The 15,188-nt window shown below is 38.6% G+C and overlaps 1 protein-coding gene across 4 annotated transcripts in view; it reads right to left on the bottom strand.

Annotated features, from left to right (window-relative positions):
• LRIG2 (leucine rich repeats and immunoglobulin like domains 2) overlaps positions 1-15,188 on the bottom strand; it is a 75,093-nt gene that overhangs the window by 21,474 nt on the left and 38,431 nt on the right. For all 4 annotated transcript variants that reach the window (XM_036867398.1, XM_036867418.1, XM_036867408.1 and 1 more), the window contains 7 exons: positions 13,133-13,213; positions 12,344-12,415; positions 12,137-12,205; positions 6,681-6,844; positions 4,724-5,044; positions 3,416-3,697; positions 551-1,000 (listed from right to left, as the gene is read on the bottom strand). In XM_036867398.1, coding sequence (XP_036723293.1) covers positions 551-1,000; positions 3,416-3,697; positions 4,724-5,044; positions 6,681-6,844; positions 12,137-12,205; positions 12,344-12,415; positions 13,133-13,213 — 1,439 coding nt within the window. The remainder of the gene's footprint in view (positions 1-550; positions 1,001-3,415; positions 3,698-4,723; positions 5,045-6,680; positions 6,845-12,136; positions 12,206-12,343; positions 12,416-13,132; positions 13,214-15,188) is intronic.

Raw genomic sequence — 15,188 nt, 5'->3', positions numbered from 1 at the left:
TACCTTGGTACTAATGGCCAGGAAAATGTTATATACCTAGGAACTCAACAACTCCTAGAATTTTCTCTGAAAATTATTTCTCACTAGAATTCTCCCCCAAGCTTGATTTTAAAAGTATTACCAAAAGAAAAAAACCCTAAAGTCTGAAATCTTATCCACAGACACACTTTAGCAATCTATCTGGCTGCACCTCTTCTCTTACAGGATTTCAGCGTGAGGGACAGGTGTGAAAGACTGATCTCTGTCATAAGGACTCCACTGTTCCGCAAAGGAAAATTACAATGGAAATGAGCCTTAGGTATTAAAGAAAGAAGGTGCACCTGCAACTGTTCATAAGAACAAAGTTTTGGGGGACTGTCTACAAATTCTTAAACTTATTCACTAGAGGGGTTCCAATATATCAAGGAAGTAGGACATTTTAACAGAAAAACTCTTCCTTCTATCACACATAAATTATCAAAGCTCCTTAGTTTTTTATATTTAACAACAAATCCTACACTACATTCCTGACTCAGGTATAAGCCACAAGGGTCAACCGGGTACCACTCACCTGTGTTCGTGATACTATAGTCTTCATTTTTCCTTCTCATGTGGTAAATAACAATGACCCAGATCAAAGAGGTACCCACAACACAGCAGACCACAACAATGATGACAATGCCAACTGTGGTCCACCCATCGTCTTCATGCCCAATGCTACTCTGGGAAGAGTCACAATTGGGGGTTGAAATCACATTTAGGTAAATGTGACCACGTTCTGTCCCAAGGGTGTTGGACATAATGCAGGTATATTTCCCAGCATCTTCTAGCCCAGCATCTACAATGATGAGAAGTTGGTTGGCTGCAGCAAAGAAGTGCCGTTCTGTCACCAGCAGTGGTCCATCATCTTTGGTCCAGTTGAGGCGAGGGGCAGGACTCCCTCCAGCTATGCACTGTAATACTGCAGTTTCACCTCGGGTTACTGTCTTGTCCTCCAGAGGTCTAATAAATGAGGGTGTCTCTAACAGAAAGATGCATTAAAAAATATTAGGCAGTTTTATTCCTAATTGAATTAGACTAATTAGGTTATGATGAAATAAGCACTTTCATATGCTCATGGGGAGGGTTAGAAGTTAATGTTTCAGAAAAGCAAAAGCCTCAAAAAATCTAATTCTCATCTCAGGAATTCCATCTTGAGCAAGCTATCCTAAGCAAAGAATTCAAAGATTTATACACAAAAATGTTTATTACAAAATTAGTTCTAATTTTTAAAGGTAAAGGGAAAAAATCTAAAAATCTAGCAGAAAAATGAGTAAGTAAATTATACCACAGCCACATGATATTCATGAAGACAATGACAAGGTAACCCTGTGATACAATATTAAGTGGAAAAAAGTAGGTATACATAACCACATAAAGATGAGTGTTTTATTTTATTATATTTTTTTTAGATTTTTTTTTTTTTTTTGGATGTGGACCATTTTTAAAGTCTTTATTGAGTTTGTTACAATATTGTTTCTGTTTTATGTTTTGGTTTTTTGGCCGTGAGGCATGTGGGATCTTAGATCCCCGACCAGGGATCGAACCCGCACCCCCTGCATTGGAAGGCGAAGCTTTTGTTTTGTTTATAAGTATTTCTTTCGTTGATCTTTTTAATTCTTTAGATTTATTTATTTATTTATTTATTTATGGCTGCACTGGGTCTTCATTGTTGCATGCAGGCTTTCTCTAGTTGCAGTGAGCAGGGGCTACTCTTTGTTGTGGTGTGTGGGCTTCTCATTGCGGTGGCTTCTTGCTGCAGAGCACAGGCTCTAGGTGCACAGGCTTCAGTAGTTGTGGCTCGCGGGCTCTAGAGCGCAGGCTCAGTAGTTGTGGCACGCAGGCTTAGTTGCTCTGCAGCATGTGGGATCTTCCCGGACCAGGGCTCGAACCCATGTTCTCTGCATTGGCAGGTGGATTCTTAACCACTGCGCCACCAGGGGAGTCCCAGAAGGCGAAGTCTTAACCACTGGTCTGCCAGGGAAGTCCCAAGATGAGTTTTGTGGGGTTTTTTAAAGATTTATTATTTATTTAATTTATTTTTGGCTGTGTTGGGTCTTAGTTGCAGCATGCGGGATCTTCATTGAGGCATGCGGGATCTTTCCTTGCAGCACGCGTGTGGGCTTCTCTCTAGTTGTGGCATGTGGGTTTTCTCTTCTCTAGTTGTGGTGCACGGGCTCCAGGGTGCGCGGGCTCTGTAGTCGTGGCACGTGGGTTCCAGAGCACGTGGGCTCTGCAGTTTGCGGCAGGCAGGCTCTCTAGTTGAGGCGCGAGCTCAGTAGTTGTGGTGCGCGGGCTTAGTTGCCCTGAGGCACGTGGGCTCTTAGTTCCCTGACCAGGGATTGAACCTACATCCCCTGCATTGTAAGGCGGATTCTTTAGCACTGGACCACCAAGGAAGTCCCAAGATGAGTGCTTAAAACGTCCAGAATATGTCAAAATCTTCCACAGTGCCTGACTGACTTTCCCTCTTTTTTTCTAATTCTCTACATATCTTAAATTTTTTAAACAATAAACTTATTTTTCTGATTACACAAGTAATTACACAAACCAACACATTTTTTAAAACCTTAACATCTAGAGGAAAAGAGAATTTGCCTTGAATTTGAGTCCCATGAAGAAAAGTGTTCTCCAAATGTATGGATGCCAAAGGGGGAAGGGGGTGGGGGGTGGGATGAATTGGGAGACTGGGATTGACATATATACACTAATATGTATAAAATAGATAACTAATGAGAACCTGCTGTATAGCACAGGGAACTCTACTTCACTTCGCTGTACAGCAGAAACTAACACAACACTGTAAAACAACTATACCCCAATTTAAAAAGAAAAGAAAAGTGTTCTCGTAAGAAAACAAACTGGCTTGTCAGGGGAAATCTATGGGGAAAAGACATTTTACCAGAGGATAGGATTAACAGGAGCACACTGGAAGGAAAACAGGAAATCTAACCAGAAGACAGATCATTTTTTTCGTCTTATAATTTTTTTTTTAAAAATGAACTAGGGGGGAAAGTTACATTGTCTCAAGTTCTCTGTGAAGCAGTATGTGAGGCAGTATAAAAGTGCAAACGCACTACTGAATAGTAGAAAAAACATATACATGAAGTAGAAAACTTACAGAGGGAAATATAACAGGATAAAGGGATTTGAATTTTCAATTCATGGGATAAAAATCTCTAATTCTGCCCTCAGAATTTCCCCAGATTTCAGTTAACTGATCCACTAATATCCTAGGCTGACATAACCCTGCATACATTGGCAGAACAAGGAAACAAAGATATAAGAATCCCAACTAAAATCTCAAACATAGATTCTTCTTGCCATTAAGACCAAGAGTCAATCCGTAATAAAAAGACTCCCACAAAAGCAGGGACCCACGGAGCAATAAACATACCTAACACAATTAATGAAGCATTTGCTGAGAGGCCGCCTGCTATGTTCTGTGCCATGCAGCTATAGATCCCCATGTCTTCTATTTTCACATTTGCAATGAAGAAGACATCATCCTCAGGCATGACATGCATGCGTCTCTCTCGAGCCGCAGGAAAGTCAGTACCACCATCTTTCTGCCAGGAAATCTGAGGTGCAGGGTGCCCCTCTGCAGCACATTCTAATCTGGCCATGGCACCAGTGCGAATAGTTAGATCCATTGGAGTTTTCAGAAAAGATGGCATCTCTGTTCCAAAAAAGATCACCAAGAGAAAGTGGGTGTGTGGGGGGGGGAATATATATATATATATACATACACTCATACATACATACAAGGGAGACTCTATTAGGCAAAATACCAACTGTTGTAATGCTCCATTTCTTTGAGAAGACATGCTCCCTGCATTGACAATAAATACTACTTTAGAGGCCATCTTTTCTCCCAGAACCTCAGAGCATGGAGTACAGTGATGACTAACTCTTCTAGAATGCGTGGCAAATCTACCTGATCTCCTTGATAGGGACAGAAAAAGCAGAAGCCACAAACCTTTTTGAACATATATTTTAGAACTTAATATTTACTATGACTTCCTTACTTAAGAGACTAAATGGTGCTTCCCAAACAAACATCTACAAAGCTGTCAAGGAAACTGCATGATAAAAAAAATTTATGCCTTCAAACATCTCATGAAACAACCCAGGAGCAAGACATATGTACATCTTTTGGTTGCACAAAGCCTGAAGCGTTGTAGTTATTCAGCCTAACAGGCGATAGATCAATCAAGCTGTTTTGTGTTTTTCTTTCACAGCCACAATGAAAAAGAGCATTGCTTTCAAAAATGGTTTTGTGTGACTACATTTAGACAATGACCATGATCACTGGACCCAGAAATGTTCTCAATACTCCCAGTTATTGGACGGCCTGTGAACAATGTCAGGAATAAATTTCATAGTTTTTAGAACAGAATTATGGTTCTGGAAAGAAAATGGAGAATTAAAAAAAATTTTTTTTCAAAAGCATAGATAAAAACGAAAGTAGCCCATCTCCTAGAGCCACAGAATTCACCTTTACCCCTCAGTCAAAGACTGATTAGGGACAGTAAGTGGGTAAATTAGCAATCCAGTCTGTATACTGTCATAACCCTAAAGACAAAAATAGTAAGAACTCCCCCCGCAATGTCAGGTTTATCCTAATTTTCTTGGTCAAAGATTCAAAAATTAAACATGAAAAATCCTTCTAACCACAAAACTATCAGGGAGCATAATTTCTTACCATTCACAGTCAGTTTGGCTTTATGAGAATAGTTAGAACCAAAGTGATTAGTAATAATACACTGATATTTTCCTTCATCTGTGAAATTTACATTGAAAAGATGTAAGACACTAGTGTATTCCAGAGCTTCTCCAGCTTGTTGCTGATAACGAACAAAATTCTCAATATCAGCATCATACAAGATTTCACTGTCTTTGCGCCACACAGCAGACATGGGTGAATCACTGCTGCTCACTGCAATGCATGTCAGAGTCACGTTCATGCTTCTTAGAGCAACTGTGGTTTCGGGATGGGTTCTTATCTGCGGCTTGAGAAAATCATCTAAGGAGAAAAAAAATGGGGCAGGAGCCAAGTCAGTTATTTATTTTTGCTTCTATAGATTCAATTTTAAAACAAATAATGTAAAATTGCATGTTATGTTTACAAAATGTCATGTTAAGGTTGAAAGGGACTATAGAGCTAGAATCCAATTTCCTTGTTTTAAGATGAGGAAAATGATGCCCAGAAGGGTCAAATGACTTGCTCTAAGATATGTAAGTCCGCAGCCAAGCCTGGACTGGAACCCAGGTCTTCAGACTTCAGGGCTTAGCACTCTTTCTACCATCCCTTACCGTTCTTAAGTATTACCAGTTACCGAGAAAAGGAGAAACCTAAATTAGAATTTTAAAACAAGCTCTAATTCTATTACCCCTTGTGTGTATGTGTATGTGTGTGTTTGTGTGTATATATAACATATGTAAAAATAGGTATTCCTATTAATAAAACATACTATTTGAAAGTACTTTGTGCATAACTTTCACCTAAAATAGTGAAAAATTCCAAACATGTCAAATGTCCAAATGAAGACTGGCTTAGGACTGGCTAATAAACTACAGATTCATAAATAATAATATATTATTGGACTGATTCAGAGAAGCAGGTATATGAATTCTTAACCAATGTCTTCACTGGGTAACATTTCACTGTGCCATAAAAGTGATAACTAAAAAAAGAAGATAAAGTGGATGGTGTATGCTTACGTTTAAAACTAAGTAAAGTCAGAAGGGCATTCATGGCAATGTAAGCAGAATTTAATCATTACTAGGTTCTCTGTTTTCTTCCTTAAAATTTGTAAAAACAACTTAAGTATTTTATGTGCCTGAACTTCCAAATGTCCTAAGCATCTTTAAGTAGACTGTGGAAATACATCTGGCAATATACAGGTATCTAAATGATCAGAGTTACTAGTGATATGCAACACAGATACACTAATCTAAAAGTTCCACTGTGTAAAGCTAAGAATTAGTTACTTTAAAGGAAATGTAAATGTAAAAGAAAATTTTCCAAATTGAGACAAAACAATATAGATGTATACTTGAAATTATAATTAAGTGCTAGAATCAAGACAACTTGTCTATGACAACTTGTCTCTGTCTCCCTTCCCCTCCAAAAAACTCCCAAACCCTGCTCCTTCTGTCTTAGGAAAATGCATCAAAAATAGAAACCAAGTGAAACTGGTACATTCATACATTGCTGGTGACAACATAAACTAGTGCTATCTGTTTGAAAACACCTGGTAGCACTTTTCAAGATCTACTAAATATAAAATCATGCTTTTGAATGAATTCATGAAAAAAAACTCACACTTTTTGATTCAGGAATCTTACTACTAGATATTTATTCTAACGTTAATAATCTCCCTAAAAGGGAAAGGCTTACATTCATAAAGATGCTATTATACTGACAGTATTTTAAATGATCATTTAAGAACACACAGAGGAAAGAAACTGCTTATGATATATTAAGTCGAAGAACACAAAATTTAAGCTACAATTACAATACAAAAATGTTAGAGAAGAATCTAAAGAAATGGAAATAGATATGCTAGTGGGAAAGCATTCTATTTAAAATTTTTTAAAATTCTGTTGTTAAGATAGTAAGTGCGTAATATACAAAACATTAAAACAAAAATACAAACCACAGACAAAATCTTTCAGATCCACATTCAGGATGCTTTGCCCTGCTAGCCATTCAGGGTGTGCACAGCTTACATTCACAGAATGTTGAAAGTTATTATCAACCAGCCACCGAAGCAACCACTTCAAATGGCAGTCACAGAGCAAACTGCTTGTGTTCAGAATTCTGCAGAAACAAAGAGGAAAAGAAGTGCCCTTTACTTTTCATTCCAAGTTTCTCCAGCATTACAAGCTTACTACACGGGACGTCCCTGGTGGTGCAGTGGTTAAGAATCCGCCAGCCAATGCAGGGGACACGGGTTCGAGCCCTGGTCTGGGAAGATCCCACATGCCGCAGAGCAACTAAGCCCATGTGCCACAACTACTGAAGCCCACGCACCTGGAGCCTGTGCTCCGCAACAAGAGAAGCCACTGCAATGAGAAGCCCGCGCACCGCAACGAAGAGTAGCCCCTGCTCCCTGCAACTAGAGAAAGCCCACGCGCAGCAACAAAGACCCAACACAGCCAGAAATAAATAAATTAAGAGAAAAAAAAAAAAAGCTTACTACACACCTAAGCATTTTTCTTGCCAAAAAAATGTTTAACCTGGATCTAATCATGAAAAAACAAATTTAGACTGTCAGCCTTGTTTCCTCAAATATGACAGTGTCATGAAAGACACTAATAAAAGGGGTGGGGGGAATAAGGGTAAGGGATTTATTTCAGATTAAAGGAGACTAAAGAGTCATTACAACCAAATGTAAAGCGTGATCCTTCATTAAGAAAATATATATATACAAAGAACATTTTTGGACATTAGGGAAATCTGAGTATGGACTGCATATTAGATAATATTATTTTATCAATGTTAATTTCATTGGGTGTGATAATAGTGCTGTGGTTATATACGAAAATAACCCTGCATAGGAAATACATGCTGAGATATTTTAGAAGTGAAGTGTCATGATGTCTGTAGCTTACTTTCGACTGGTTAAGCAAAATAATAAGTGTATGTATATATGTATATGAGTGTGTGTGGAAAGAGGGAGAGAGACAGAAGGAGAGAGAAAGGGAAAGAAGGAAGGAGGGAGGGAGAGAAACAGGTAACAAATTTACCAAAGAGTTAACAATTGATGAATCCAGGTAAATGGCATATGGATGTTCTTTGTACTGTCCTTTAAACTTTTGACGTTTAAAATTTTTCCCAGAGAAATTTGGGGAAGAGCTTACTATATATATTGGGACATAGAGACATCTTTGTTGTGGACAGGATATAATTATTTTCAAATTATTTCATCAAGACTAAAAACATTTCAGCCCTGTGGCAATGTGTACTGCAACCTAAACTAAGAACCACTGAAAAATGGTTTGTGGTTATAATAGGCCTATAAAATATATGTGAAAGGTCAGTGTTTTATTTTAATGACCCTTAAATGTCTCATCCACTTGGAAGTAGGGAAAGCAAGTGATTCTGACAACATTATAACCTGCTTTGCGTGCATCACCAAAATCCTCAAGTAATTTTAAAGTTTGGTATAAAAATACCTAAGATCTGATTCCAAAGAAGTTTCAAACAGTCTTTAAGGGTACCCCAAAAGCCATACTTTATCAAGGGCAATTTTAATTAAGCAGGCCAAAAGTTACCTTTTGCATTTCAGAATTCTTATGTTATATGCGTTCATTCACCGAGAAATATTTGAGTCTACTATATGCCAGGCACTGTTCTAGGCTGTCGCACTACAGCTCTCACAAAGCTTATGTATTTAGAGCCAAGCAATAAACAAAGAAATGCAAAGTATAGTGTCAGAAAGTTAAGTCCTATCAAGAAAAACAAAGCTGGGCACAGACATAGAGACAGCAGCTACCAGTTTAGATAAAGCAGTCCGGGAAAGATTCTTTGAAGAGATGGCATTTGGGCAAAGACCTGAAAGAATCGAGAGAGCAAATCACATGAAGATCTGAGGTAAGAGTGTCACAGACGGAGGAAACTATGCACAAAGACCTTGAGGCAGATGCTTAGTGTGCTCCAGGAAAAGCAAGGAGGCCACTGAAGTCAGAGCACAGAAAGCGAGGGGACAGTGACGGGAATGAGGTCACAGAGATGGGCAAGAAAGACCAGGCCATGCAAGCGCTTTATAAACTAAGGAAAGAACCTGAGTTGTTTTTTTCCTATGTGTGCTGGGAAGACACCGGAAGGTTAAGAACAGAGGAATGATATGGTTTAACTTATGCTTTCTTTTTTTTTTAATTTATTTTATTTATTTATTTATTTTTGGCTGCGTTGGGTCTTTGTTGCCGCGCGTGGGCTTTCTCTAGTTGCGGCGAGCGGGGGCTACTCTTCGTTGTGGTGCGCGGGCTTCTCATTGCGGTGGCTTCTCTTCTTGCAGAGTACGGGCTCTAGGCATGCGGGCTTCAGTAGTTGTGGCACGGGCTTAGTTGCTCCGCGGCATGTGGGCTCTTCCCGGACCAGGGCTCGAACCCATGCACTGGCAGGAGGATTCTCAACCACTGCACCACCAGGGAAGCCCTAACTTATGCTTTCTCAGGTGTAATATAAGTTGCCTCATGAGACATGTACTTACATCCTAATTCCACTACTTACCTTAGGCAAGATACTGAATGCCTCCAAAATCTCAGTTTCTATTCCTGGAAAATGGGATTAAGAACACCTACCTCAAAAATTTTTTTAAATAAAGCATTTAGCATAGTGTCTGGCCACAGATACCACAAGATTCACTTAGTTCCCTTCACTTCTATTTCTTTTGCATCTTTCCACCCTTCACATGCTAATGAACTCTGCTGTACCTAATGGAGTATATCCTGCATTTTCTCCGCAAGTATATGGATAGATATATATCAAATATCAACAGTGGTTGTCTTTTTGAGTACTGGGAATTTGGGGTCTTTCTCTCCCTCTTGGTTTAATTATCTAATTTTCTACCATGATTACATAATTTTAATGCAAAACAATTTTTAATTCATATTTGACTCTCCCACCTCCCTCCAATATTTATGCAAAGCACTGCGAAGGATACCAAAAAGTATTAAGAGATACTTTAATAAATGTTGATGTGAAATTCCGTATTATAAATATGACTTAAATTTAAAGTAACCAAGAGCAACTAAAACTTCTCAGTAAATAAGATGCATTAGAGTTCCTGAATTAGCAGCTTGTTCAAACCAACTCCAAAAATCACCAAATGACTCTCTGAAGAATGAAACTACGATATTTGCTTTCACCTACTATAAAAATTATATTTTAAACTGATTTCTCTTAACAAGAGTTAAAACTTTCTTGCTGGCCCTCAGATTATCACAACCAAAAAAAGGTAATACTGATATGCAGTAAGTTGTGCCTTTTCAAGTTAAAGTAAGCCTTAGGAGAAATAACTCAAAATATCTCAAGAGACCAAAAAAAATATATATATATAAGCAAGCCACTTTAAAAATCTGGCAGACGACTTCCCTGGTGGCACAGTGGTTAAGAATCCGCCTGCCAACGCAGGGGACAAGGGTTCGAGCCCTGGTCCGGGAAGATTCCACATGCCGCGGAGCAACTAAGCCTGTGCGCCACGACTACTGAGCCTGCACTCTAGAGCCCGCGAGCCACAACTACTGAGCCTGTGCGCCACAACTGAAGCCCGCGTGCCTAGAGCCCGTGCTCCACAACAAGAGAAGCCACCGCAATGAGAAGCCCGCGCACCGCAACGAAGAGTAGCCCCCGCTCGATGCAACTAGAGAAAAGCCTGTGTGCAGCAATGAAGACCCAATGCAGCCAAAAATAAATAAATAAATTTATTTAAAAAAAAAAAATCTGGCAGAAAATAACAAAAGATGATCTCCATAACATTTTAACTTTTGTTATTATCTTAGTTATTCACCTTTTACTATATGCCAGGCTCTGTGTGGAGCATCTTCTCAAAACCCTCAAAAGCTTTCTAGTGCATTTAGGGGGGAAAAAGTCCTAACTCCTCATGGCCTATTAGGCCCTACATGATCAGGCCTGCTTATGTCTCTGACCTCATCTCCTACCATTCTTCCCCTTGCTCTTGTCTTCCAGCCGCACCAGTGTCTCTGCTGTTCTTCAAGCACAAAAAGCAAGCTCCTTCCTCAGGGCCTTTTCACTTGCTCTTCCCTGTGCCTGGAATGCCCTTCGCCCAGTATAAAATGGTTTGCCACTTCATCTCACTAAGGGCCTGGCTCAAAGGCTGTTATCTTCAGAAAAGCCTTCCCTCACTACTTCAAAATAGCAATCCCTGTCACTCTGTACACCTTTGACCCAGCTTTTTCTTCAGAACATTTATTATCTGATGAGATATTATATACCTACTGGTTTATTATTTAACTTCCTTATAGAATTTATTGTAATATGCTACGAGGACAGAGACTTTGTCTTGTTCACTACTGCGTTTTTAGCATTTAGAACAGTACCTTACATAGCAGATGACAATAAACATTTCTTCCATAAACAAATTATCTCATTTTATCCTCACATAAGCCTGAGGGCAGTGCTCTTCCCATATTGAGAAGGGAAACTGAGTCTTAGGCTAAACACACAGTTGTAAAGAATGGGGCAAGAATCTAAACCTAGGCAATTTGAACTCACATACTTCCAGTGCATCTCAAACTATATGTGGAGAAGGACCAGTTTTTTAAATTCCCAATCTGTTATAGATCAATACTTTTATAAAATTCAACAGAAGTGTCACAGTAAGGTCAAATTGTTCTATAAGTTTCTAAAAAGCTTGTTCTGAATTTCTATCCTTCTCTCGTCATGAATCAGCTCTGGTCCACAGACCTCCCTTTGAGTAGCCTTCAGGCAAGGCAAGATAAGTTGATATAGCCCGTTGATTCTTACCAGTGGCTCAGTATCTGAATCACCAGAGTTTAAAATTAAGAGCAACGCCCAACTAACCACCCCACCCCTGGGAAATCCCCCCTGGGAAATAAGAACAATTTTTTAAAAATCATGAATGAAAAAACGTTAAAATGATATGTATTTTTCTATCATAACTATTCAACAGTTTGGGAACATTTTAGTAGTTTGAACAGATTAGAGACATCCTCTGTGACCATTATACTGAAAGTGCTAGATCACCTCCAAACATTACATAATACCTTAACTGTAACTCACCCCAAGAGAACACATGTCTCCAACAGTCCAAAAAGGAAGAGGGGAATAAAAAAGGAACAGTAGGGTAAACATAAAGCATAAGCAGCGTGGCTAAGGTCTCTTTAACTATATGCATCAGCAACACAGGAAAACAACAGAAGGTCCTGGAGCCACACACTCTGGACTTTTCAATGTTGAGTTATTTTTAAATTACATCCAGCCACTAAAATAACTGAATGTTAACACTTTCTTTTTTCCTGCCTGAATTGTGTGCTTGGGGAAACATCTGGGTCACATTCATCACTCTTTAAGCACAAGCGTGGATAATGATCCAATTAGTGACAAAAAAAGACTTAAGTTACGTACAGTTCTTTCAAGCGAGTCTGGGAAAAAGCATTTTCTTGGATAGACATTATAGCATTGTTGTTCAAATCTCTGAAATGAAGAGAAATGAAACATTACCAGTCACCGTTTCTACAATTAAGTTATATAAACACTTTAAATGGTCATGAAAACCTCTGCTAAGAGCAAAGATTATTTATATACTGAGCAAAGTGGCTGAAAAATACTTACAGATGCTCAAGGGATTCAAGACCAATGAATGCTTTCTTTGTAATTGACTTAATCTGATTTCCTTGTAAGATTCTGAAATACAAACAGACCTTTCTAATAAAGCTCTCCACTAAACAAAATTTAATTCATTAAAATAAACATTTACCTGTAACGAGTGAAAATAAGCTTAACATGCATTTTTAAGAAAGTCGTGAACCTTCATTATTAACCAGTGTGAAGCATAGAATAAATGTGTCTATTAAGATGTCAGCGCTCAGTGAGGTATCTGTAAACAACCATCCTGACCACAGATACACCTGTAGTTTTCATATAATAAACTGGATTACATTCCCAGTTTCTCCCTTCTCAGCAAAAGATCATCCGGTCAAAGAAACTCAGACACATGTGAAGCCTGGGAGACATTCTTATGGGAGAAGACCTAAACTCTTACTTGAGAGAATCCTCTCTTGCTAAATTACCTGTAAATCTCACATGATTAAACAGATCATGGTTCAATTCTGGTTTCAGTGCATTTCTTTTACTTAAATCAAAATTCTAGTTCCATAAATAACTTCTCTTTAAGTGACATTAGGAATGTTCTTTCAGAAAGTGCCCCACCACAAAAAAACAAAATGAAAAACAAACCAAAAAACAAAAACCTTAATAAACAACAAAGCTTCTTCCTTTAGTGGGTGAACCAGAAAGGCTCAGACTTTCTAGCCACAGCAAATAGACACAATCCAATCACATTTACAATTGGTTCTTTAAAATATACCTTCATAGACATACATAAATATCGTAAGTACATACAATTTAGTGAGACTTGTGAGTCCAGCAAAGGCTTCACTAGCATCTTCTATGGCCCATGAAATTTCATTGTTTCTTAAGTTTCTACGAGAATGTCAGGGATAGACAGGTTATGTTAGTCAACATGACCATTACACCATCAGGCATCATCCTGACATAACAATGCTAATTTTAATTTTGATCCTTAGAGTAAAGGTTAAGCTATTTATGATAAACACTCAACTCTTCTTTTTAAAGAATACCTGAGATAAGCATGTAAGGACTAATTCTCGTAAGCTAAGAATTAAGCTGACCTTGATAAATAAATTAAGCAACCTGTTAAGAGTATTAATCTTCCTAGCTAATAGCCCGTAATTGTGTTAGCATATTAAAAATTATAGTCAGGGCCCTACAAAGAGCAGGAGGATTTCAAGATGCAGGGGGTATGGCTTACAAATCTGATTTCAGACTAATGGGATTTTGGGGTGATCCAAGCCTTCCCCTGAGCCCTTAAATCTAAAATGGCTGACAAAAAGTAATGTCAATACAGAGCTTCACAGCTCAACAGCAATTAAACATGCCCCCTGGGAAGTAAGAATGATATACCCATGTGCTAGAGTGATCACTCTGTTTTCTTTAAAAGGAAAAGTATGGATCTTTTAAAATCCACTGTTCCATTCTCAGACGAAATGCAATTGCACCACACCATGTCATCATGGAAGAAATACCAGTTAAAGATATTTAATCACTTTTGCTTCCTTAAGTCATCTCACAATAAAGCACAAAGTTTTTTGCTTTATAAGACATATGTAAAGTTATGTGAATAACAGTAAGGAGATAGGAGATCACTCTTCCCATTTAGCTATGTCTTTACCTGAAGTGAAAGCTAAGAAAGATCATTTTATTTTACTAAAGAATAAACACTGAAACAACTGATGGCTCAGCTCTGCAGGACTTTTCCCTCTCCTCCACAGAACAGCATAAATAGAACTCACTCACCAAAGTGAGTAAGAAGTATATCTACTCTGGCCAGAGCATTGGTCTAAAGCCGGAATATCTCAGATCTGTTCCTAATTCTGCCTTAACTATCTTTGTAGCATTAGATAATCATTTACGTCTGCAATTACTTTCCTAAACTTTAATACTAAAAGTAATAATCAGTGGTGTCATAAAAGAACCTGTCTGCCATTCCATGCACTGCCAAAAGACTACAGCTGCATCTAATATAAATTCCTGAGTTTGCACTGATCTAATTTAACCTCTGATAACGTAGAAAAGAGAAAAATTTTTTAAAAAAAGGAAATCACTTTTACTTTTTCAAGGCCAAATCTAAAGGAGGACTACTTCATTAAGTTAAAAAAAAGAAAAAAAACATCAAACACACACTTGTGCACGCATAGACACCTTCACAAAATTATCATGCTTTCTTTGTCACTTATGGTTAGGTCCCAAAGTTGGGAACCTGCCTCTTTTCTGAGACCATTTATCAACTAAACCTGATGACCAAAAAGTCCCCTATTCAGGAACCTTAAGAATCTACAAATTCTATTAATTACTCTTTTTCTCTTATTCTGCTTTATGTTTGAGATTACTATATTTCATTAAAATACCTCTTCATTCAATTATATTCCATGATCAGGGTAAAACATTCAACTTACAGAACAACAGAAGTTTAGAGTTGAAACTGCCTTTTGCAACCACCTAATCCTATATCCATCCTTCACTGGACATAAAAAAAAAAAAAAACCCAGGAAACGCTAAGTGATTTTGTTCATCTGACAGTAAAATGAAAAGCACATGAGGGACTTCCCTGGTGGTGCAGTGGTTAAGCATCCGCCTGCCAATGGAGGGGACACGGGTTCGAGCCCTGGCCCGGGAAAATCCCACATGCTGTAGAGCAACTAAGCCCGTGCGCCACGACTACTGAGCCTGCGCTCTAGAGCCCGTGCACCACAGCTACTGAGCCCACGTGCCACAACTACTGAAGCCCACACGCCTAGAGCCCATGCTCTGCAACAAGAGAAGTCACCGCAATGAGGAGCCCGTGCACCACAACAAAGAGTAGCCCCTGCTCACCGCA

This window comes from Balaenoptera musculus, chromosome 1 (genome assembly GCF_009873245.2).
Source record: "Balaenoptera musculus isolate JJ_BM4_2016_0621 chromosome 1, mBalMus1.pri.v3, whole genome shotgun sequence".
Taxonomy (NCBI): domain Eukaryota; kingdom Metazoa; phylum Chordata; class Mammalia; order Artiodactyla; family Balaenopteridae; genus Balaenoptera; species Balaenoptera musculus.
Note: the sequence above shows the minus strand (reverse complement) of the source record. Positions and strands in the feature narration are given on the sequence as shown.